The following is a 22,727-nucleotide window of genomic DNA, read 5'->3' as shown; positions in this document are numbered from 1 at the left end:
TATGCTCTTTAAAATCCTAAGAATCTGCAAGGCTCTTCTGATATGAAGCCAGGTTCTGATTTTTTTTTGCAACTGCTTACTTAAGTTGCTCTCTTGTATTAACTCTCTGGTATTATTGAAAATGATTGTACCATTGTACTATTTAAAGTACACTTTTTGCTGGTACCACGCTCATTAACTGCATTTGGCAAAGACCTTGATAATTTACTTTGTCAGGGTAATACCAAACGTTCTAATGTATATGATTGGTTATGTGCAAGTAAACTTACATTGAGCCAGGGTAAAACTATATGCATGATTTTTCCAGTCAAGACAAAAGTTAAACTTTTTCCTTCAAAGGGAGAGTATCACGGTAGTGCGCATGTACTAGCCACAGTGAATGTCAACATTTGTGAGCCAATTGGAAGCAACGTTACAACAATATTTATTAATGTGGGAAATTTGCACGTACATTTGATCAAAGGCAATAATTATTGTTTAATAGTCGAGAAATTTCTACACGGACGTGTGAATTTCCACATGAATTATAACATCGCTTCCGATTGGCTCATAAATGATGACATTCGTTATGGCTAGAACATGTGCAATACTGTGATACTCCCTCTTTAACCTTAGCTGGTGAAGCTGAAGATTACTCCTTTAATGTAAAATATCTTGGTTTAGTCATCGATATTGTCATCTATCCTGGCATGATCACATAGAGTACATTAAAACTCCAACATACCGTTGGAAACAAAATTAATATTCTGACATAAGGAAAGAAATTTCTGTCCAGGGAAACATTAATGAAGGAAGTAATAATAAATAATATTAGATATAGTTGATACGTATTACTCTTTTTTCTAGTCCCATTTCACATATGTTTCTATGCTGTGGGGATATATACTTGTTATGATCCTATTTATGTTGTAAGACTTCAAAATAAGGTAAATGACAGACCAACACTTCTACGCTGTCTTTATTACCGCTTCTCAGCAAATTTACATTCCCTTACTGGGATGAATATTTTCGTTTGTACTTTTGGAACCATCTGTCACTTTTTATCCACTCTAGGGCTCTAAAGCCTCAAAATAACTGGTTTACTGTGCTCTCCTGAGACACACAAACCCTCTCTCTATCAAAATTCGTTTCTCCTATATACTCTACCTGTAATACATGTTAAAATATTGGGGATTGGTACTGGCAAAGATGGCGGCCACAAATCATTCAGTTCTAAGATACATCCTTTTTAGCATTAAAGTAGAGGGTTATACCAAATTATCAAGGAAAGAGGATCTCACATTAACTGGATTTACTGGTGACCTGTATCTTGATAGAATGTAGCCCAATCAGAGGGAATATACCAGTAAGATTTTGACAGATCTGGAAGAGGTGCACGGACTTGAATGTTTAATCATGGATCCTACCCACATTTTTTCATACAAACTCAACAGTGACATTGATAGATGCTATTCTAACAAACAACCCAGACTTGTTCGAACAAAACGGAGTGGTTTTTTCAGAAAAATTAATAGCGATCCTGGTCTATGGCCTGATGAGAGAACAGTCCACCAACACCAAAGCAAAATCATTACTTTTCGAAGTACAAATACACTGGATGTGAAAAAGTTAAATGAAGACTTGAAACAGCTCCTTCGCACGTCTGTGAAATTTTTCGATGATATAAATGACAAAGATTTCATCTGCAAGACACTATTTCAAAAAACACTAGACAAGCATCTTCCAAAGAAGCAAATGAAAGTTAGGTAAAAAAAGATGTTCCTTTCATGACTCAGGAATGGAAAGAAGCTATCAAGAAAAAGAGAAAATATGCTAAGCTCTTTGGAAGAAACAGAACTGTGGAAAAGTTTGAACTGAAGAGGAAATGGAGAAATATAGCCGGCACCTCAAGTTGATGCACGGACATCAGGCAGTACTGGTCACCAGTGTGATCTTCTTACGACTACAAAACTCCAGCGATAAAAATTCAAACACGCTTTAGTCTTCATTCAACTGCCTATGACGGCGCGAACTCAACCGATGCGGTGAAAGCGAAAAGCGGTTAAGACTAGAAAACAAACAAATACAAAAATTACTTAGTAAAATGAACTAATCGTAAACAGAAACTCGACGAAAAGATACACTTACATTTGTTAGGAGCTGGTAACTGAATATTGACTGCTTGAAGCGAAGAAAGTAACAAACAGCAGAAAGCGAAACTACAAGAACTACTCACAAGCGAAAATGACTGATCGAGAACCCTAGAAATGACTAAATTAAGCCTTAAATACCTCTAAGAGAACGAATAAATTAAGCACTAAATTCCCGATTAAAAAGACTGACAACTGCATTCCTAAGAGAGGAATGCAACCCCGCTAATGAGGAGGCGTTTGGATCTATCACCGGCCTTTACGTGTGAGACAGCTTAAGTCGAGTCACTTACATGAAACAGATCTAAACAGAAACTACGCGTGCCCGTCCATAGGAGCGTTAAGTACAGTTTTGCATTATACTAAGTGCACACTAAGAAACTTATCCCCGGCGAAAAATATTGAACTAGAAATTTAAAACAACGTTTTCAATCTGGAAATTGAGTCTTAAAGTCAAACAAGGTTCAAAATTGGCATCTTGGATTACTTCATTCTTCTCCTTCAACCAGAAGGCAGAGTTTATCAATAGGTCTTTCAAAAACACCTGATTTCATGCTCACTTTCGCACGGCGAACAAATCCTCTCTTGTCGGGGAACACCTCAACGATTTTCCCTAAAGGCCACGAATTACCGTGTGAACTTTCATTTCGACTAAGATAGCCTGCGTGGCAGGCCGTAGAAAGGAGCGCCGGAGTGTATGGAGGGAGGGAGGAGGGACGGCCTGCAAGGACGCTATTGTTTTTTCGGTTTTTTTCGTCCACCAGATGAACGTAAAAATCCTGATTTGTCAGATTTTATGAATTACTCAATCCGTCGTTCTGATTGGTTAGCGACCTGTCATGCAAGGGCATCGGTCTTCTCAATTCAATATTCAACATGGCGGATCGGTTTGAACTGTTGCTGAAGGAAACGATGCGATCTTTGGAAGAAAATGGAATCAAATTCATGCTAAAAGCAGAGCAAAAGACGGCGATCAGACATTTGTTTGAGAAAAAGGATCTTTTAGCCGTTTTACCAACAGGCTATGGAAAGTGTCTAATTTTTCAGCTTCTTGTGTTGCTCGCGAAAAGAGCAGGAAATTATGCTTCTTTGTTAGTCATAACGCCTCTTGTCAGTATCATTAACGACCAGGTTATGGAAGTCGAAGCCATGAATTTGACTGCTTGTAATTTGGCTCAAAAGCTAGGTAATTTGGAAGACATCGAAGGAGGGAATTTTAATGTTGTCTATGCATCAGCGGAAAGTGTCACAGATAAGCGATTTCTTCAATCACTGAAGAAGAACACTACTTTCAGTAGCAGTTTAGTGGCTTGTGTTGTGGATGAGTCGCATACAGTTGAAACATGGACCGGTTTAAGGTGAGGGATTGTATATTTTAATATACAAACGACATATCCAAATCGTCGATGTTGCATTTAGACAACACATTGCAATGAACTGCTCTAAAAAAATCGCCGGTTTTAATTTTCCGCGGTCGTCAAATTGTAGAGATTTTTTGCTCTCCATTACTTTTTCGTTTCTTTTTGTTTCAGGAGAATTAGTTCAGGAGAATTAGTTCTTACGCTTTTTCGATTAGGAGGACTGCTGCGTGCTGCAGGCGACAAGACGTCGAGTAACTTTCTCTTCGAACCTTCGGAATTCTCCTTGTTTTCTTCTCTCTTCAGCGCTAAACCTGTGGTTATGAATGGGAAAAGTTCACGCAAGTTTTTGATCTTCCGATAACAGGCATTGCAGGCCACTTGCGACTCGTTGTGAGAAGCAATCACTGTTATCCCAACGTTCTTCAGAGATCCGCTCAAAACAACTCCGAATATTTCTTTTCTCGCAAACGGTTTAAATATATTTACACACGATTTCGCCACACAGTTCCCATATGTCACCTTCAGATTCGCCCGGCAAACTCTACAAACATCGTTACAATAGTTTTCTTTTTTGGGCCGGCCTCTTTTCCCTTTTTCCATCCTCCAAAGATATTCAAATTATTTCATTTTCTAGCGCAAAAAAAGGAAACAAGACATACGGAAACCGGAAACAGGTACAGAATTTGCTGCCAAAAAAGCGGCGTGATTCTGATTGGATAATTATGACAGCCAGACATTCCACAGTTGAGTGGGTTTTGCATATTTAAATAGAGGGCGGAATGAAGAAAACAATATCGTCCTTGCAGCCCGTCCCTCCTCTCTTCCTCCCTACACTCCGGCGCTCCTTTCTACGGCCTGCCACGCAGGCTACGACTAAGACGATGTCTTCAACTGCCAGATTTCTCCTTGGACGAACCCATTTTTGACGAATCTGTAAAAGGGGAAGAAATTCCTTGCACCATCTTCTCCAAAACACATCCGCGAGATACTGCACTTGCCTCCAACGGCGTCTTGAAAGTAGATCTTTGTGCTGGAATAGACCAGGAGGTAAGGCATAAATATTGAAGCAAGCGTTTGGCTGGCAACACGAACGGTGCAGCGAGATCAAGAGGATCATAAACTGAACTCACAACCGAAAGGATATCTCTTCGTGTGGGTGAGCTATGTTTCAGGTCTATCTTGAACCCAAAGTATCCGTTTCTATGCACCATCGAACTCTAAGGGCTCTTTCGAATGGTAGATTTTCTTTACTAAGGTCCAAGTTCTTTACTTCTTTGGCGCGCTCGGCTTCAGGGATGGCATCAAGGACTCTGCGACTATTACTAACCCATTTGGTCAGATGAAATCCACCTCTTGACAGCAAACATTTCAAATCACTTGCATGTTGTAAAGCTTCTTCAGTTGATGGTAAAGATTTCAGGCAATCGGCTACATAAAAGTTCTTGTTAACAGAGCTTACAACTTCCCTTGGAAAGTAGTCGCTGTTGTCCTCTGCCGTCTTTCGCAGGGCAAAGTTGGAACATGCTGGAGATGAAGCTGCTCCCAACAAATGCACAACCATCTGATACTCTTCGAGATTTTCGTCCAGGTTACCTTCAGGCAACCACAGGAAACGGAGAAAGGTTCGGTCTTCTTCGGCTACTCTAACCTGGTAAAACATCGCTTCAATATCCGCCATAATAAATAATAATAAATAAATATTTATATAGCGCCTATACTTTTCAGTGCTAAGCGCTTTACAATGCTTCAAGGGTTAAAAAATAAAAATCGTAAAATCATTACACATAAAATGCATAATCACCAAATTACAGAGAATACTAAGATAATTCATAAACTCGCTTAAACAGAAAGGTGTTCAATTTAGATTTAAACTTATTTACATCATCAATTGATCTGATGTCAATAGGCAGATCGTTCCAGAGTATAGGGGCAATGACTGAAAAAGCCCTTAAACCGTATGTCTTTAAGTTATAGGGTTCAATGACAAGACGCCACTTGTCTGAAGCTGAACGAAGGTACCTCGCTGGTTCATAAACATGGATTAGGTCAACCAAATAATCAGGAGCTAAATTGTTAAGTATCTTAAAACTAATAAGATTAATCTTAAAGATTATTCTTTGCTCCACCAGTAACCAGTGCAACTCCTTTAGAGTATCACTTATGTGATCAAACTTACTGATTGCTATCCTTTCTTGGCGAAACCTCATCAATACACCGAACAACGTGTTCGTTAAGTTGAACCCTTGAGCAACAGATCATTGCGCGACGTTCCCTGAAACTTCGCAGAACAGTCGAAAACGACTCGTATTTTACCAGGCTTGCGAGGATGGTAGATGCCGTGGTGCGGGATATACCACTTTACACAGTTTAACGCTTGCTTGTGCATGGGAACTTCACGGGCGTAGCCCTTCTCTAGAATCTCAGCCATAAAGACCTTGCAGTCAGCATACAGGTTCTTGTTACCATGGAGCTTCCGCTTCAGCCATAGCGCTCGCTGTTCAGCTTGTACCCGATTGTTCGGCACCGCGACTTCACGATCTCTGAATGGCAAAGCCATCTTGTAATGACCTTCTTTCAGAACTGCCGTACTATTTAGCATCCTTAAGAAACGCAGCTCCTCTTGGGACATCTCAGGTTTATCATCTGCACTGGATTCGGGGAAATCACCATTGTAGTAGTCCTTCAGCATCTGGTTGAGATCGTGGTCAGCCTTAGAAAAGAAACTAGATATGCGTGAGCGGTGGCTACGACGCCCTAAGGGACCATTCACAACCCAACCTACAATTGTACGGGACGCGTAAGGGCCGCCATCTTGACAATGCCTCACTTCTAGAGGATCGAGGATCTGCAGGACGTCACTGGCTATTAGGAGACCGACTTCTGCTTCTACATCCGGCAAATACACTCCACTCAAATGTGGCCATTTGTGAACATCAACCTGGTTTGGGATATCCTCCTTTGATACGGGAATCTCGGGTCTTGTGTACAAGGGAGGCAATTTGACAAACACGTTCTCCTCCAGGTCGCAAATAGCCAGATCTTGCAGAACGAAACTTTCAATGAGGCTGTTCTTTCTGTCCAACGTTGTTAAAGAAATCAAAGTTCTTTGGCCATTTACTCCTAACTGTCACATTAGGGCTTCAGTACAAAACGTGGAAGAACTGCCGCTACCCAGAAGGCGTAAGTGATTACAGGTGTCCCATTTCCTTTAGGCCATACTTTAACTGGAACAATGGCCATAGCTGTCCTCGAGGTGTCTGTCCCAACAAAGGGACTAATTCTTCCGCCTGTATTGACCATAGCACTTTGAACACGCAGAACCTCCTCGCGAGACGAAGTACTTGCTGTGGCACTGTTAGCTTCTGGGCAACGTGCAACAGAATTTGTGTGGAGAACTGTTGAATGTTTACTTGTGCAATTGACAATTGCACACGTTTTCCGCTTCGGACAATTCCTTGCTATGTGCTCAGTGGACAAACAAACGAAGCAAAGACGCTTAGACTTCATAAACTCGATTCGTTCCCCGTAGGGGCGACTCCTAAGAGATTTGCAGCTCTCTAGGGCGTGATGATCGTTGCAATAAAGGCAAGAGACTTCTTCTACTGTAGGTAAGTCTGAACTTGGCAATTCCCTGGTGGCAGGTGAGGTCAGGCAATTGTTAACATGCGAAGCAAAACTACGTCTTTCTTTCGTTTTCTCGTGGGATCCTTTATTCAAGAGAACTCGACGTGTATCGAGTCTAGGCCTAGAGTCTTCGACAATCTTCCCGAAGAGAGGGTTGGTCGCTACGCGAGCTTCATGGTCGACAAACTCAGCAAGGTCATTAAACCGGATAGCCCTTCCTTGATCCTCCATGATTTCATCCACCAAGCGCCGCCATCTTACTCTTAAACTGAACGGCAACTTCAGAGATAACTTCTTAATGGTTTCGGGTTGTTCAAGCTTGGTTAGGTTCCTACTACTCTCCACGGCATTCTTGCACCTCATTAGGAAAATGGCAAATCGACTTAGGGCTTGGCCATCCTCTACTTTCACATCGGGCAAATTCAATGCCTTGGTTTTATATGCAGCTACAACGTGGTAATTATCACCAAACTTCTTCCTGATCAGTCGTTGAGCTTCTTGATAACCATTTTCAGGTGGGAGATAATGGCACGATCGCACGAGCTCTCTCACATCTCCACTAGTAAACTGCTCAAGGTAATAGAGCCTTTCGCTACTGCTTGACGTCTTGGACTCGATTATACTCTCAAACGCTCTTACGAAGGGTTCATATTCCATAGGATCTCCGTTGAAGATAGGGACACGAGGCTGAGGGAGAGAACTTTTCTTCTGTTGTATTGCAAGCATCTCCACAATTTTATTTTGTTGCTGTTGCAGAGCGTTCTGTTGCTAATGGAATCCTAACATTTCGTGAAAAGCCCTTTCGCTTGGCGAAGAAAGCACTTCGGACGACTCTGAAACAGCCCTTTAGTTGTTAATAGGCAAGGGGGGATGGTGACACTCTTCTTCTTAAGCGTTCTTCTTCCAGTTGAAGGTGAAACTTCTGTTTCTCTAGTAGCTGTCTCTTCTGAAGAACCGCCTCTTCCGCTTTAACTCTGCTACACGTGCAGCTTCTTTAGCTCTGGCCACGGACAATGAAGATACATTACTTCCACGCGAATCACTGCGAGAAGAACGATGAGATTTTCTACTAGAAAGTCTGGAGGCTGAGGTTCTCGACACGATCTGACTTGCAGAGTCTTCTGGTTGCAATTGAGACTCTAAACGCGCCACTTCCTCAGTTCTTTTAATCCAACCTTGAACTTCGTGGATAAAGTCATCCTTTCGAACAGACTCACGTTCGAAAGATTCATGGCACCTCAAAATGCTCGACTCGTCAGACAGGTACGACATATATACAACATGAGCTTCCTGGAAAGCAGCGACAAACTCTGACATTTTCTCTTTAACGCGAGAGGCGTTCCCTTCGCGGGACAGCAACACTTGAATTTCATTCCTTTTAATTGTAACTACCGAGAGATATCCAGATCTGGAATTCTTCAGCCGCCGAAGGTCTTCGAGTGAAATAACTTGATCTAGTGCCGCGCTAGCAGCGCCAAAGACAACATCACCACCACCGGGACCATCTTCTTTTGCCGCCATCAAATCTCGGCAAACTCAGGACAAATTCTTAACGATGTGATCTTCTTACGACTACAAAACTCCAGCGATAAAAATTCAAACACGCTTTATTCTTCATTCAACTGCCTATGACGGCGCGAACTCAACCCATGCGGTGAAAGCGAAAAGCGGTTAAGACTAGAAAACAAACAAATACAAAAATTACTTAGTAAAATGAACTAATCGTGAACAGAAACTCGACGAAAAGATACACTTACATTTGTTAGGAGCTGGTAACTGAATATCGACTGCTTGAAGCGAAGAAAGTAACAAACTGCAGAAAGCGAAAGTACAAGAACTACTCACAAGCGAAAATGACCGATCGAGAACCCTAGAAATGACTAAATTAAGCCTTAAATACCTCTAAGAGAACGAATAAATTAAGCATTAAATTCCTAATTAAAAGACTGACAACTGCATTCCTAAGAGAGGAATACAACCCCGCTAATGAGCAGGCGTTTGGATCTAACATCATCACTTTTAATTTTTTTAGAGATGCATCTTGCTCTGTATTGCATTTGTTGCCATATCTTTAGAAGATTTTTAATTTTGAATCTGATATCAAAAGTCGCATGATGCCTGGACTACCTAAGAAAGAAGAGCAGAAACGAAAGAATTCGTTTTAGATTGTTTTGTTTTGTTTGGTTTTCTTTATTTGATTGCTCTTCGCCACGCCTGAACAAAAAAAAAATCGTTAATTCATTGTTTAAGTAAGGCAAGTAAGAATAAATAACCCGGGAGCTCCGCTTTTAGGCTTGGCTAACTCTATATATTAGACGAAAGAGACAAGTGATCCTCGCACTTTGCTAGACAATTTACACAAATGTCGCTTCATTCAAGTCATTCAGTGAGTGGCATCATAGTTCAGTTGGTAGAACATTGCACCGGCATCGCAAAGGTCATGAGTTTAAATCCCGTTGAAAAGACCTGAATTTTTCAGCTGTTTATAATTAGAAACAAAGTGCGAAGTCCACTACAGTTATGCATTGCACACCCTTACCTTGCATCATCAGCTTGGGTGAGCGCGCTTTCGCTCAATTTAGCGGGAAACCAAAAGTGGCTTAAAGTGGCCAAGAGGGCTTATTACTTATTCGATGCTGACTCACGAAATGAATCCGAGTTCTCCTTTGCAGGAGTCGAACCTACGATCTTGCGATTACTCTCGATTACTCTCCACGAGACAAAATTTTGCTCCTTTTTTGATCAATGCAACACATCTGGCCCCAGTTGTTCAAAAGATGGATAACGCTATCCACCGGATAAATCACTATCCATTAGATTGCGCAATTGGTTTCGCTATTTCTTATCCACTGGATAGTGATTTATCTGGTGGATAGCGCTATTCATTGTTTGAACAACTGGGGCCAGCTGATGTGGTACAAAGATTACCTCCAACGAAAGTTCGGGTTCACATTGCAACCAGGTTGACAGTAATTATAAGACATGGCTTGATGATACTCTGGTTTTGATCAATATTTTTAATATTGCTTAAAAAGTTACAGTGTCTTCATCAGGGGGACCCAAAGTTCGTAGGTGTTCTTATATGGTCCCAATTAATTTAAAAAGAAGGTAGAGCGGATTTCAAATGAGACCAAAGTAATTGCTTTAGCCAAAAAAAGGACGGAGACAATCCAGCAAACCAATCCAAATTCGAAGTAATTACTCGTAGCCGACACAAAGCGCGGGAAAGTGTGCACGCGCGAGCCACGATTGGTTTTGGTGTCGCTTCGGATTGGTTGAAAAAGTGGCGCGAGAAATTTGAAACAATGACTGAGTGAAGTAATCATAAACCAAGGTAACTCGCTAATTACTGTCGATACTCAATTGAAAATCGCTCTAACGATGCATTCAGTTATACGTCCAAATTCAGCTTCTAGCTCCAAGGAAACGTTTTGTCAGCCTGGGCCGATGGAACAAACTTTCTGCCTGATTGCAGAAGTTTTGACAAACTTAAAGTTAACCTAAACGGCTCAAATATTTTTCGTCTACAATATTAAATTGCCCACCAAAAGTAAACATGTTTTGCCATTCTTACCTCAAACTCTGCCGCGGGCATCTTTTATCTGCCGGGCAAGACGCGCAAAGTTATCAAAACTAGCAGTAATTTGGCCCACAAAATTTCCTTGAAACAGGAATGCAAAGCAGTGTGTGACGTAAAATCGAGAATAGACCCAGGCCTCTCACATCATGGTCGTTGGTCCAAATTACTGCTTGTTCTGCTAAGTTTACGTGGCTTGCACGGCACAGAAAAAGCGAAATTGTGGGTGACAATGGTGACATATGTTTGCTTTGGATGGGAAATTTATATTAGGAACAAAAAATATTTGAGTTTAGTTGCACTTTAAAAGCACATTTTGAGCCATCATGTTGCGAACCGGAAAAGTTTGAAAAAACTCAGAAACTCACCCAAAGAAACCCCTCGTGAACAAATATACCCTTATCAATGTTAGCCTGCAAGCAGGCTGACTTGTTTGGGGCATTGAGCGAATAATTTGGAGTTGGAGCCGCCAGGGAGCGAGTATGGCCCCATTCATCTCGCCCGCTGGTAGCTCCGCCGCCAAATCACTCGTTCGATGTCCCAAACATGTCAGCCTACTCACTGACTAGTTAATTTCAATGTCATTATCGTCTCCATAGAATACAATGCAATTCTTTCCCGTTGACGAAATAAGAAGGAAGTCCTTCAATCATAGACTTTCAGTTCTTCCGTACCATTTCAAAAATTTCAAATACTAGAAATAGCCGATTAGAGAAATTGACCCTACTACGAATGCTTCCAAACTGCCCAGAGGTCGTTCTTCTCGGCCGTTGCCTCTGGGGGCTTATGTTCCATTCACACGCAACACCACCATTTCTACCCTGCGAACACAGACGTCAGGCAAACATTATCTGTGATGGCAGGTTACATCACCTCCGAGCTTACACAAAAGACTTCCTCAGCTTCCTCGCTTCCATCCATCAATCAATCAATCAATCAATAACTTTATTAATATGTCAGGTAGATCTAGCTTACATATACGTAAACTAATTGGGGACACCTAACTCTTAGTGAATTAAAAGTTAAGAAGAAATATATTAATCTGATCCAAAATACTAATTATTAGTAGTAAGCGTCAAAATTCGCTGTGTTTTAAACTAGTTCCCTAAAAATATCTTGACATGTCAGTGTCCCATAAACCCATGTTTCAATCAAACCAAAGGCTGAAGACTAATCCTCTCCCAGCCCACTATTTTCAATCCATGAATAAAAATCTAGATCCCATAATTCCCACTCAGCATTATTTTTTCTATCTCTAAGCGGACAACAAACGTTAACGCGAATATTATTTACATTTATTATAAGACTAGCTCCGTGAGCAGGCAAGATGAGCCAAATCCCGCGCTGTGATTGGCTACCCTAGCGGGCAAGATGGAGTTATCTTTCCCACTCGGGATTTCTCGCTTGCTCCCGCAAGATCAAAGATCATTTTTTGGTGTTTTAAGTCATGTAGTAAATCCTTTATTGACCGAGCTTGTTCTGTCAAGATGGCTGGATATTGGCCTCCTTCGTTTTTTGCGTGTTTATGGACCTCGACCATAAACACGCAAAAAAAAAACTTGGCCAATATTCAGCCATCTTGACCTCACACTTGGTCAATAACCCATATATTTATAGACACTATAGCCTGCAAAGCAGGCGTATTTTTGTTTTAGTAAGAACTATTGGTCGACATCTTGGATAGCATGACTAACAGAGTCCTGAGGCCAGGCAAAAAAATTGCACTCAGTGAGAGGAGGACAGTATGAACGTCTCAATCCTCTACCGGCTGTGTGCTTTCAAAATGGCGGCCCATTACGAGCTTTAGACCTTGAACAAGCGTCCGCCTGCCAAAAAACGCCTGCTCTACTGGCTATTGACAAAATCGTGCATACACCTTTAGTAACATCGTGGAGTTTAAAATATCCAGTATTTTTTGTTAGTTTCTTTGCTTAAGACACTATCGCTCTGAACTAAACCCAGCAATTGAAATTGTTGTCAAACGTACAATAAGGCAAGAAGCGTTGATGCAGGAGTCCGATGAAGAACTATATAATTGAAATGCCTGTTGGATGATAAACGCCTTCTACGATTTTGCCTTCCGCTTTAATTGAAAGCTTCAAATGCCGGCCCACTTTAGTTTCACAGATTAAATATATTGGGGAAGGAATATTAATAATTTGTCACTATCATGATTTATGGTGAACGTTTTGACAGTCAAACTCAACTGAAGACGGATTGAAACATAGAAAGTAGAAAGTTACGTAAATTCATCATCGTTGATAAAGAAATCTCGGTGCCAGTGATGTTAGCTCACTAAATGCAAACTAAAACCTTCTTTACTCAAACCGTCAAGGATGATTGAAATAATGATTATGTACACGTAAATTTGTACAATTTAATGACCTACCGTCATACGAAATTAATAATAACTTCTTACTAACCGAGCGCGAGAGCCGTACTGGGGAACATTGGCCCGAGGTCGTGGCAGTACGGACGGAGCGCAGCGAGGTCCGTACAAAAACGACCGAGGGCCAGTATTCCCCAGTACGGCTCGAGCTAGCTTGGTTAGTAAGTAGTTTATTATATGGCTTTTTAATTACCTTTTGCTTTGTTCTTGCAAGCCCGTAATCGGCCCGTGGGCGTTACTTAGCTCTTATTAACCGAGCAGGAGGTCTGTATGGGAGAATCTTGACCGAGGTCGTGAGTACAGACCTCACTGCGTTCGGTCTCTACTCACGACCTCGGTCAAGATTCTCCCATACAGACTGACTAAGCTCGGTTAATAAGATGTTTATTATATGGCAAACTAGAACAATTTAATTCGTTTAATGTAACTGGCTTGTACTAACTGACATTTTTGCGAACGGCGATGAGTGGCGATGAGCTGAACTTAATTCTGTCAAAGTTTGCTCGCCATCCTCTCTTTTGTCATCATGCTGTTTGGCACTTCCATAAATAAATATTGGTAGAAGAAAATACTCAATATTTTTGCATTTTAGTTTGCATCTTTTCACCGCAAAACACTACCGGACTAGATGCCGGTCTAGATGGGAAAATCTAGACCGCGGTCAATATCGATTTCAGCCAATCAAATTCGTGAACTTGGTAGTTCCCAGTCCTTGTGAGACAGAACCATATAATAAGGGAGAATAATGCCCTACAATTCAGTCACAATTAGCCAATCAGAGCGGGCGTTATATCGGCTACAAACACAAGCCATATAATAAAAACTCATAAAAAACAGAAAAAGAAAAGAAAATGCAAAAAGGTCTTAAATACCCAATAATAAACAAAATTATGTCTTCTTTCCTGTTTATCGGTTGGAAGATAAATAAGTTCTAGGTGCTTTACAATTGAAGTTCTTGTTTTGTGAGGGGCGGCAGGAAATATTGACCAATCTAAAAAATCCTTCGTACCTTTTTAGTTGAAGAGGCTGTCATGCATGATCATACCTTCAAATGAAACAAATTAACTTCGAATTCGCTGGTAAATACTTCGCAAGTCTTAAATATCTGATTCAGCTGCAGAATTGTCACGGTTGCGCACAACATTTACAGATGCAAATCTACTGGAGTGGACAGCAGGGTGTTTGGTAAAAACTGCCTTGAAACTATCCCGGTAATTTGAGCTGCGGAACGCGTAAAGAACTGGATTTAAGCAGGAACTGCAGGTCACCAAAAACTCAAACACACGTAAGAGAAGAGACAGAGTTTCCTGGTTAGAGATAAGTTTGCGGCGGTCTTCCAGCGCGATGTATAGAATAAAGGAGCCGTACGGAATAAAACAAACGTAAAACGCAACTGTTACGCTTATTAAGAGTTTAGCTAGCCGCTGTTTGGTACGATCATCTCCATTGCCCGACGGCGCCTCCGCACAGACAGTGTGGCCTAAAAACAACCCTCGGATGATTTGGAAATAACAGTACGCAAAAACGACAAACGGTACGAAACCCAAAAATACAACAGTACAAATAACATGAGTGCGAAGTAAAGAAGCGGCCTCCAAACTGAATGGACATATGCACCTTCCATATCGTTGACTGTACTTGTTTTCTGAAAAATCCGGAAAGCTTATTGAGATCGCTCCGATCCAAATAAAAAAGACAACGTATTTAACATGTTCAATGGTTAGTCGAAGTCCCGTCCTCATGGGCTTCATCAGTGCGTGGTAGCGTTCTATGGCCAGAACGGAGAGTGTTAGGACAGAGCTGGCTATTGCCACACTTATGATAGCGTTGCCTGTGAACATTTTGCAAATATAATCGCCAGTTTTTCCTGAAGGATGTATGGGGTAAAAAACAAAGCTGTAGGTTCTTGGGCACCAAAGTAGAATGACAATATCGCTGACAGCTAAGTTGACGAGAAGAATATTTGTGGTCGTATGCATACTTTTTGTTTTGCGAACCACAGTTATAACGAGACAGTTTCCTGGAACCCGACGATCAACAGCAACGAATACAGAACAGCAAAAACCACGTCTACTCGCTCGATCGTATACTTTTTAAAGTCTCGAAAACTGTTCAAATCCGTTTCGTTAACCGACATGATTTCCGTTTTGAGCCCGTGTAGAAACGTCGCGAAGAGATCAATTTTAAGTAAAAGGTTTCCTGTTTCGTTTTGCTCTTTTTTTCTGTAACTTTTTCGATTTTCAACTTCGAGATCCAGCGTCTAACCAGAACCAAACTGACGAGTCAATAACCGTCATATATCCTCTCTATACTCCTTCTCTTTCACAACTGACTTATGAAACTCAAATTGAGTGAATACTTGAATCCCATCTTTGCTTGCTAATGTCACGTGACCTGGTCATTTGGCCGACTTATTTCTTCCCGTTCAATAAGAAGATTCACCTAAACGGTCAGAATACAAATTTTGTAGAACTCTGTGGAAGATCTTCATTAAACAGTTTGATTGAGTTGGTAAATCTTGATGGTAATTATCAGGGAGACCTTGCTTGTAAGCTGCATTTTACAATCTCATTTGACTAAAGTTTCATTTCTTCTCCTTAGTTCCTACTTTCGCCAATTTAAGTGACGGATGTCACAAAACATTTGAAATTGTCTCTTGTCAAATTTGACTCGGACTTTAAGACAGCAGTTTACAAAGAGGCACGTAATTAAATGAGTGTACGTCGAGTTACTACACTGGCTTCTCATTTACTTGCATAAAAAGTATAATGGGCGTTAAAGATATACCACAAAAGCAAAGAGGGAAAAAATGAGCCATTCCAATCTTGCTTCTTCAAAAGCAATTTTTTTCACAAAATTAATAACGCCTAAAATTGTTCTATTACAGACAAAAGAAGGAAATAAATTGCCTGAATCATCGTATTCGTTCAAATAAACTTAAATGAAAAACTATACCAGTTGACAGTTTGTGTTGAACAGGGAAAGGCAATTTTCTCGACCCTAAAAAAAAAAAAATAGCTCTTTGCAAGCTTTGTTTTCTCTAGATCCTGTGAAATAAATTTCGGAGACGGAATTTATGATTGCTAACTACGATGACGAAAAGTGATTGGAAAGGAATTATTTGAAGTGAAAGTCTTCTTTTTTAACAATTTTTCCCATTTTCCACTTTGATAACCAGCGACAACCGAAGCTAATCTGTCATGTTTACATCCGATTAATTTCATCTACCGGGTTTAACAATTTCAATCTCAGTCATTCATTTCAGTAGCTGGAAATGCACCGTGCTCCCACCAGTCTCCTAAAGCTCAGTGGTAAAGCATCCGAGCTAGTCATCGGAAGGCTGTCGTAGGTTCGACTCCTGCCGAGGAGCACTCGGATACTTTCCGAGTATCCCCGAATCACCATCGACATCATTAAGTAATCATGGCCTAGCTCACACGAGTCTCCTATAGCTCAGTGGTAGAACATTTGAACTAGTAATCGATAATCGGGAGGTCGGAGTTTGGATATATTCCTCCAAAGGAGCACTCGGATTTTTCCCGAGAATCCCCGAGTCAGTATTGAATAAGAATATCATAATTCTTCACCTGGCCCCAGTTGTTCAATCGATGGATAGCGCTATCCGCCGGATAAGTCACTCTCCAGTGGATAAGTAATAGCGAAATCAATTGCGCTATCCAATGGATAGTGATTTATCCAGTGGATAGCTTTATCCACCTTTTGAACAACTGGGGCCTGGAAGATATTATTAAAAAAGTGGTTTGAAGGAAGATGTGTTTAGAATATACTCCCTCTCTTTAGATCATGAAGTTTGCCAACACGTGTAAAGGTATTCTCAACGGACAGTGAAGATGTAGACCATATTGTATTGCAAACGATTTGTAAATGTTTTGTTTCACGATTAATTGTCACTTTCTTAATTTCATCAGTTTTTGTTCCTCATTAATATTCATATTCTCGATTATCCGAACTATTTCGTCTAGTCCCAAGGAGTCCGGATAATCGAGGTTCGACTGTACAACTGAATGAAACGCAAATTAAGCGAATACCAATATTGTCACCTTTGTACTCATGTCAAGTGATGGAGCATTGAAAGCCTGGTTTTTACTGGCGACGGAGTCGTAATCGTAATCAGAAGCGCAGAGCGAAAACTGCATTGTCAGAGTCGGAAGCAGAGGAGGGGGGGGGGGGGGGGGGATAAACCAATCACAATGCTCGATTCCAAGCATTGTGATTGGTTGGTTCTTCCGCTTCTGCTCGCGACTCCGACAATCTACAGTTTTTACTGGATCATAAGTGACAGAGAGTCATAAGCGGAGTCGGAAGAAAATGAGAACGTTCTGATTCCTCCGACTCCGGTTCCGTCGAGCTTATGACTCCGCTTATTAAGAGTCCGATCTTTACTAGGTTTTACTAGGTCATAAGAGCTCTTACGACTCCGACTCCGACTACGACTCCGACGCTAGTGAAAACCAGCCTTGCCCTCTGTTCAATACTCACATTCTCCTAAACGGTCACTGTACAGATTCGTATTAGGAAATCTTTCGTGAAAATTGAGGTTGAGATATTTGCACATGATGACAAGTTTTGTTGACTTGAATGAATTCCATTTTTTTGGAAGAGTAAGAAAACGGAAGCAAATCATCAAATGATCTTGATTTCGGTTTTTGAATAGGCCATTTCCTAACACCTAGTTTTATTGCAGTTCGTTCAAGCTTGCCTTAAATCAAATTTAATACTTTTTGAAATAATAGGCCATTTCCGAGTTCATGTCTGCCTCCTCTTCAAAGCGAGTCCAAGTGCGAAGTTGTTGTGATGGTAATTAGTTCTACTTTACATATGAAAGAAAACTAATTTTCATAACAAAAACTTCGCACTTAGACTCGCCCTGAAGAGGAGGCAGACATGAATTCGGAAATGGCCTATTGATATAGTCACTAAAGAGCTGTGGCTTATTCATGGCTCAGTTATGATCGCTTTGATAAATCGCAGAACTCGTGCGCTGATATCCTGTTAAAGCCGCCTAAATATTTCAGGTCTCAAAAATCATGGAAGTCCTATTTTGCTTCGTAAAATGCAATGTTGCTAATGTCTAAACTTGCTCTACCACGAGCATTGAGAGAGGAATAAACTGCACGTGTTTATTTACATTTAAATGACAAACTAGCAGCTGACAATTCATATCGACCGTGACAAGCCAATTTCTCGCATCAACTTACGCTCTCTGGCAACAGTGATTTTTGCTTCATTCTCTAAGGAGGAAAGTAACATATTTTTCATGAATTAGTGTGGCGTACAGCGGTCGAAGCAAATAAAGTAAAGAAAAAGACAACAAGCGAGTTTCACATAAGCCACAATCAACTGACTTAAGTGTAATTTCCGACGTTCGAGAGAGAGAGAAGTGTCATTATTACTGGTATTACCATAACAAAATAATTAACTATGAGAGGGTGATGTGATGTGCTATTTTTTACCCATGTAAACCATGTGAGCGTTAGCCCTACTAATGAAAATTGGCCCACTCACGGACAGAGAAAAACTCTGACCAGGGTGGGAATTGAACCGACGACCTTCGGGCTAAATCACCGCTGCTCTGCCGACCTTGTAGCTCAGTCAGTAGAGCAGCGGTAATCTAACCCAAAGGTCGTGGGTTCAATAGACCTCTTTAGCTTGTACATTTTGTTTTCCCATTTCAGACCACGTGATGTTACTCTAGGTAAAACGTTCTTTCAAACGTCGTCCTATGCACGTGAATATGTACGCATAACTTATGAAAAAACAAAAGGAAAATTCCCTTGAGAACATCACGTGGTCTGAAATGGGAAAACACAACGTACAAGCTAAAGAGGTCTATTCCCACCCTGGTCAGAGTTTTTCTCTGTCCGTAAGTGGGCCAATTTCCATTAGTAGGGCTAATGCTCACATGGTTTACATGGGTAAAAAATAGCACATCACATCACCCACTCATGGTTAATTCCGTTGAAATATAAATGCTACACGGCCAACGTTTGCATACACATAACCCCTTGTACTTACCATTACATTTTGTTGCTGGTAAGAACACCCCTTAACTTTCCACTTTGTAGATGCTTATGAAATTGTCCTCGGTACAGGGATCACAGGAAATTTCCAGGGAGATAGACCGTCGTTGAAATTTCATATATTTGAAATGGGGAATGGGCATAAAAATCATCACAGTTTGCGACTTCATTTCCAGGGTCTCTCTTCTCCTCTCCAAATGGAGAGATCCTGGGAACGAGGTTACACAGTTAGAGGAGCAACCCATTCTCAAGAGTTGAAACCAATCCACGGATATGAATTTTATTTCCTTATTTTCTCTGCTACCACAACTCCTGGGACACAGTGTCCTAAATTAATAATAGTAAATTAAAAGCAAATTAGGAATTAACAATAATCATTAATTTAGAAGAGATCATGTTGAGACGAGCAACTAAAAGCAGCTTCCAGCAACCGTTGAGCGAGATTTGAACCTGTAACTTGAACTCACAATCAACCAGCTTCCAATGGGTCTAGGGATGACTCCAAAGTACTTCTTGAGCCCACGGTGCACCAAACCCAATTAAGAGACCATAATTATTTTCACTTGCAGCCACTGCTGACCGGAAGAAAGTCCTGTCAGGTCATCCCTTCTAACTGACACCCTCCCAATGGGGTTGATACTTCAGTTCGCAGCGCAGTGCAGCACAAATCAATTCGTCATGGGTTCGAGCCCTGTTGAAGCCTGGCCCCAGTTGTTCAAACGATGGATAGCGCTATCCGCTAGATAAATCACTATCCAGTGTATAAGTAATAGCGAAATTAATTGCTCTATCCATTGGATAGTGATTTATCCCGTGGATAGAGTTATCCACCTTTCGAACAACTGGGGCCTGGATTTTTTCAAGCTTGCTGGGAACTGCTTAACTTCATCGTCTCACTGCGCTGATCTTTCCCACTTTCATTTCATGGAGTCTACTTGACAGCAAAAGAATGATTCATTCATTTCAAATAACGTTTTCACATTTACATGAAGTCAACTCTACATATTTGACTATCAACAAGGATTTTTACATATTCCTTGTAAACTAAGAATTAGAGTAAAACTATTAATTTTTACAATATTTCAAATACTGTATAAAATTAAAAGGCATTCAACCAATGTAAAATGCTCTGTTTATAGAGGAAGTGCACTTTTATATAGCTATTAGGCTTAAGTTCACAGGCAACCCCACTTTTAATAATTTGAAAGAAACAAAATAATTATGATGTATTGCTTTGTACTAATAATATGGCAATAAAGAAGGCTATTCATTCCTTGTAACAAAAAAATCTTCAAATCTTGATAGAATTTAGAATTTGTTGATTGGAACGATTGGAACAAATAACTGTCCCACACCAAGTAATAATTATGCTCAAGTTAAAATCCTAAGAATCTCCAAGGCTCTTCTGATATGAAACCAGGTTCTGATTTTTTTTTGCAACTGCTTACTTAAGTTGCTCTCTTGTATTAACTCTCTGGTATTATTGAAAATGATTGTACCAGTGTGAAACAAACTATTTAAAGTACATCTTTTTGCTGGTACCACGCTCATTAACTGCATTTGGCAAAGACCTTGATAATTTACTTTGTCAGGGTAATACCAAACGTTCTAATGTATCTGACTGGTTATGTGCAAGTAAACTTACATTGAGCCAGGGTAAAACTATATGCATGATTTTTCCAGTCAAGACAAAAGTTAAACTTTTTCCTTCAAAGGGAGAGTATCACGGTAGTGCGCATGTACTAGCCATAGTGAATGTCAACATTTGTCAGCCAATTGGAAGCAACGTTACAACAATATTTATTAATGTGGGAAATTTGCACGTACATTTGATCAAAGGCAATAATTATTGTTTAATAGTCGAGAAAATTCTACACGTACGTGTGAATTTCCACATGAATTATAACATCGCTTCCGATTGGCTCATAAATGATGACATTTGTTATGGCTAGAACATGTGCAATACTGTGATACTCCCTCTTTAACCTTAGCTGGTCAAGCTGAAGATTACTCCTTTAATGAAAAATACCTTGGTTTAGTCATCGATATTGTCATCTATCCTGGCATGATCACATAGAGTACGTTAAAACTCCAACATACCGTTGGAAACAAAATTAATATTCTGACATAAGGAAAGAAATTTCTGTCTAGGGAAACATTAATAAAGGAAGTAATAATAAATAATATTAGTTATAGTTGATATGTATTACTCTTTTTTCTAGTCTCATTTCACATATGTTTCTATGCTGTGGGGATATATACTTGTTATGATCCTATTTATGTTGTAAGACTTCAAAATAAGGTAAATGACAGACCAACACTTCTACGCTGTCTTTAGTACCGCTTCTCAGCAAATTTACATTCCCTTACTGGGATGAATATTTTGGTTTGTACTTTTGGAACCATCTGTCACTTTTTATCCACTCTAGGGCTCTAAAGCCTCAAAATAACTGGTTTACTGTGCTCTCTTGAGACACACACACACCCTCTCTCTACCAAAATTCGTTTCTCCTATATACTCTACCTGTAATACATGTTAAAATATTGGGGATTGGTACTGGCAAAGATGGCGGCCACAAATCATTCAGTTCTGAGATACATCCTTTTTAGCATTAAAGGATAGGGTTATACCAAATTATCAAGGAAAGAGGATCTCACATTAACTGGATTTACTGGTGACCTGTATCTTGATAGAATGTAGCCCAATCAGAGGGAATATACCAGTAAGATTTTGACAGATCTGGAAGAGGTGCACGGACTTGAAAGTTTAATCATGGATCCTACCCACATTTTTTCATACAAACTCAACAGAGACATTGATAGATGCTATTCTAACAAACAACCCAGACTTGTTCGAACAAAACGGAGTGGTTTTTCCAGAAAAATTAATAGTGATCCTGGTCTATGGCCTGATGAGAGAACAGTCCTCCAACACCAAAGCAAAATCATTACTTTTCGAAGTACAAATACACTGGATGTGAAAAAGTTAAATGAAGACTTGAAACAGCTCCTTCGCACGTCTGTGAAATTTCTCGATGATATAAATGACAAAGATTTCATCTGCGAGACACTATGTCAAAAAACACTAGACAAGCATCTTCCAAAGAAGCAAATGAAAGTTAGATAAAAAAGATGTTCCTTTCATGGCTCAGGAATGGAAAGAAGCTATCAAGAAAAAGAGAAAATATGCTAAGCTCTTTGGAAGAAACAGAACTGTGGAAAAGTTTGAACTGAAGAGGAAATGGAGAAATATAGCCACCTCAAGTTGATGCACGGACATCAGGCAGTACTGGTCACCAGTGTGATCTTCTTACGACTACAAAACTCCAGCGATAAAATTCAAACACGCTTTATTCTTCATTCAACTGCCTATGACGGCGCGAACTCAACCCATGCGGTGAAAGCGAAAAGCGGTTAAGACTAGAAAACAAACAGATACAAAAATTACTTAGTAAAATGAACTAATCGTAAACAGAAACTCGACAAAAAGATACATTTACATCTGTTAGGAGCTGGTAACCGAATATTGACTGCTTGAAGCGAAGAAAGTAACACACTGCAGAAAGCGAAACTACAAGAACTACTCACAAGCGAAAATGACTGATC

At 40.3% G+C, this 22,727-nt stretch overlaps 3 protein-coding genes and 1 pseudogene across 3 annotated transcripts; 1 reads left to right on the top strand and 3 right to left on the bottom strand.

Annotated features, from left to right (window-relative positions):
* Positions 1 to 3,005: 3,005 nt before the first annotated feature.
* On the top strand, positions 3,006 to 4,250 carry LOC138033475 (uncharacterized). Its single transcript, XM_068881213.1, has 2 exons — positions 3,006 to 3,487; positions 3,662 to 4,250. The coding sequence occupies exons 1-2, from the start codon at positions 3,006 to 3,008 to the stop codon at positions 3,849 to 3,851; spliced, it is 672 nt and encodes a 223-aa protein (XP_068737314.1). The 3' UTR covers positions 3,852 to 4,250.
* A 414-nt stretch (positions 4,251 to 4,664) lies between these two features.
* On the bottom strand, positions 4,665 to 5,168 carry LOC138031770 (uncharacterized). Its single transcript, XM_068879393.1, has one exon. The coding sequence runs from the start codon at positions 5,166 to 5,168 to the stop codon at positions 4,665 to 4,667; it is 504 nt and encodes a 167-aa protein (XP_068735494.1).
* A 552-nt stretch (positions 5,169 to 5,720) lies between these two features.
* LOC138031769 (uncharacterized) lies at positions 5,721 to 7,840 on the bottom strand. Its single transcript, XM_068879392.1, has 2 exons — positions 6,710 to 7,840; positions 5,721 to 6,614 (listed from the first exon to the last, which is right to left on the bottom strand). Exons 1-2 carry the CDS (start codon positions 7,838 to 7,840, stop codon positions 5,721 to 5,723), a joined length of 2,025 nt encoding a protein of 674 aa, XP_068735493.1.
* Positions 7,841 to 14,177: 6,337 nt separating this feature from the next.
* LOC138031768 (QRFP-like peptide receptor) lies at positions 14,178 to 15,217 on the bottom strand (annotated as a pseudogene).
* Positions 15,218 to 22,727: the final 7,510 nt, after the last annotated feature.

This window comes from Montipora capricornis, chromosome 14 (assembly GCF_036669925.1).
Source record: "Montipora capricornis isolate CH-2021 chromosome 14, ASM3666992v2, whole genome shotgun sequence".
NCBI lineage: Eukaryota > Metazoa > Cnidaria > Anthozoa > Scleractinia > Acroporidae > Montipora > Montipora capricornis.
Note: the sequence above shows the minus strand (reverse complement) of the source record. Positions and strands in the feature narration are given on the sequence as shown.

What these genes read in the sequence shown, in the direction of transcription:
- LOC138033475 (XM_068881213.1), top strand. Translation starts at nt 3,006, where the DNA reads ATGGCGGATCGGTTTGAACTGTTGCTGAAGGAAACGATGCGATCTTTG. An exon ending in GAAACATGGACCGGTTTAAG is followed by an intron (nt 3,488 to 3,661) that starts GTGAGGGATTGT and finishes TTTTTGTTTCAG; the next exon opens with GAGAATTAGTTCAGGAGAAT.
- LOC138031770 (XM_068879393.1), bottom strand. Translation starts at nt 5,168, where the DNA reads ATGGCGGATATTGAAGCGATGTTTTACCAGGTTAGAGTAGCCGAAGAA.
- LOC138031769 (XM_068879392.1), bottom strand. Translation starts at nt 7,840, where the DNA reads ATGCTTGCAATACAACAGAAGAAAAGTTCTCTCCCTCAGCCTCGTGTC. An exon ending in TGGCCATTGTTCCAGTTAAA is followed by an intron (nt 6,615 to 6,709) that starts GTATGGCCTAAA and finishes CTAATGTGACAG; the next exon opens with TTAGGAGTAAATGGCCAAAG.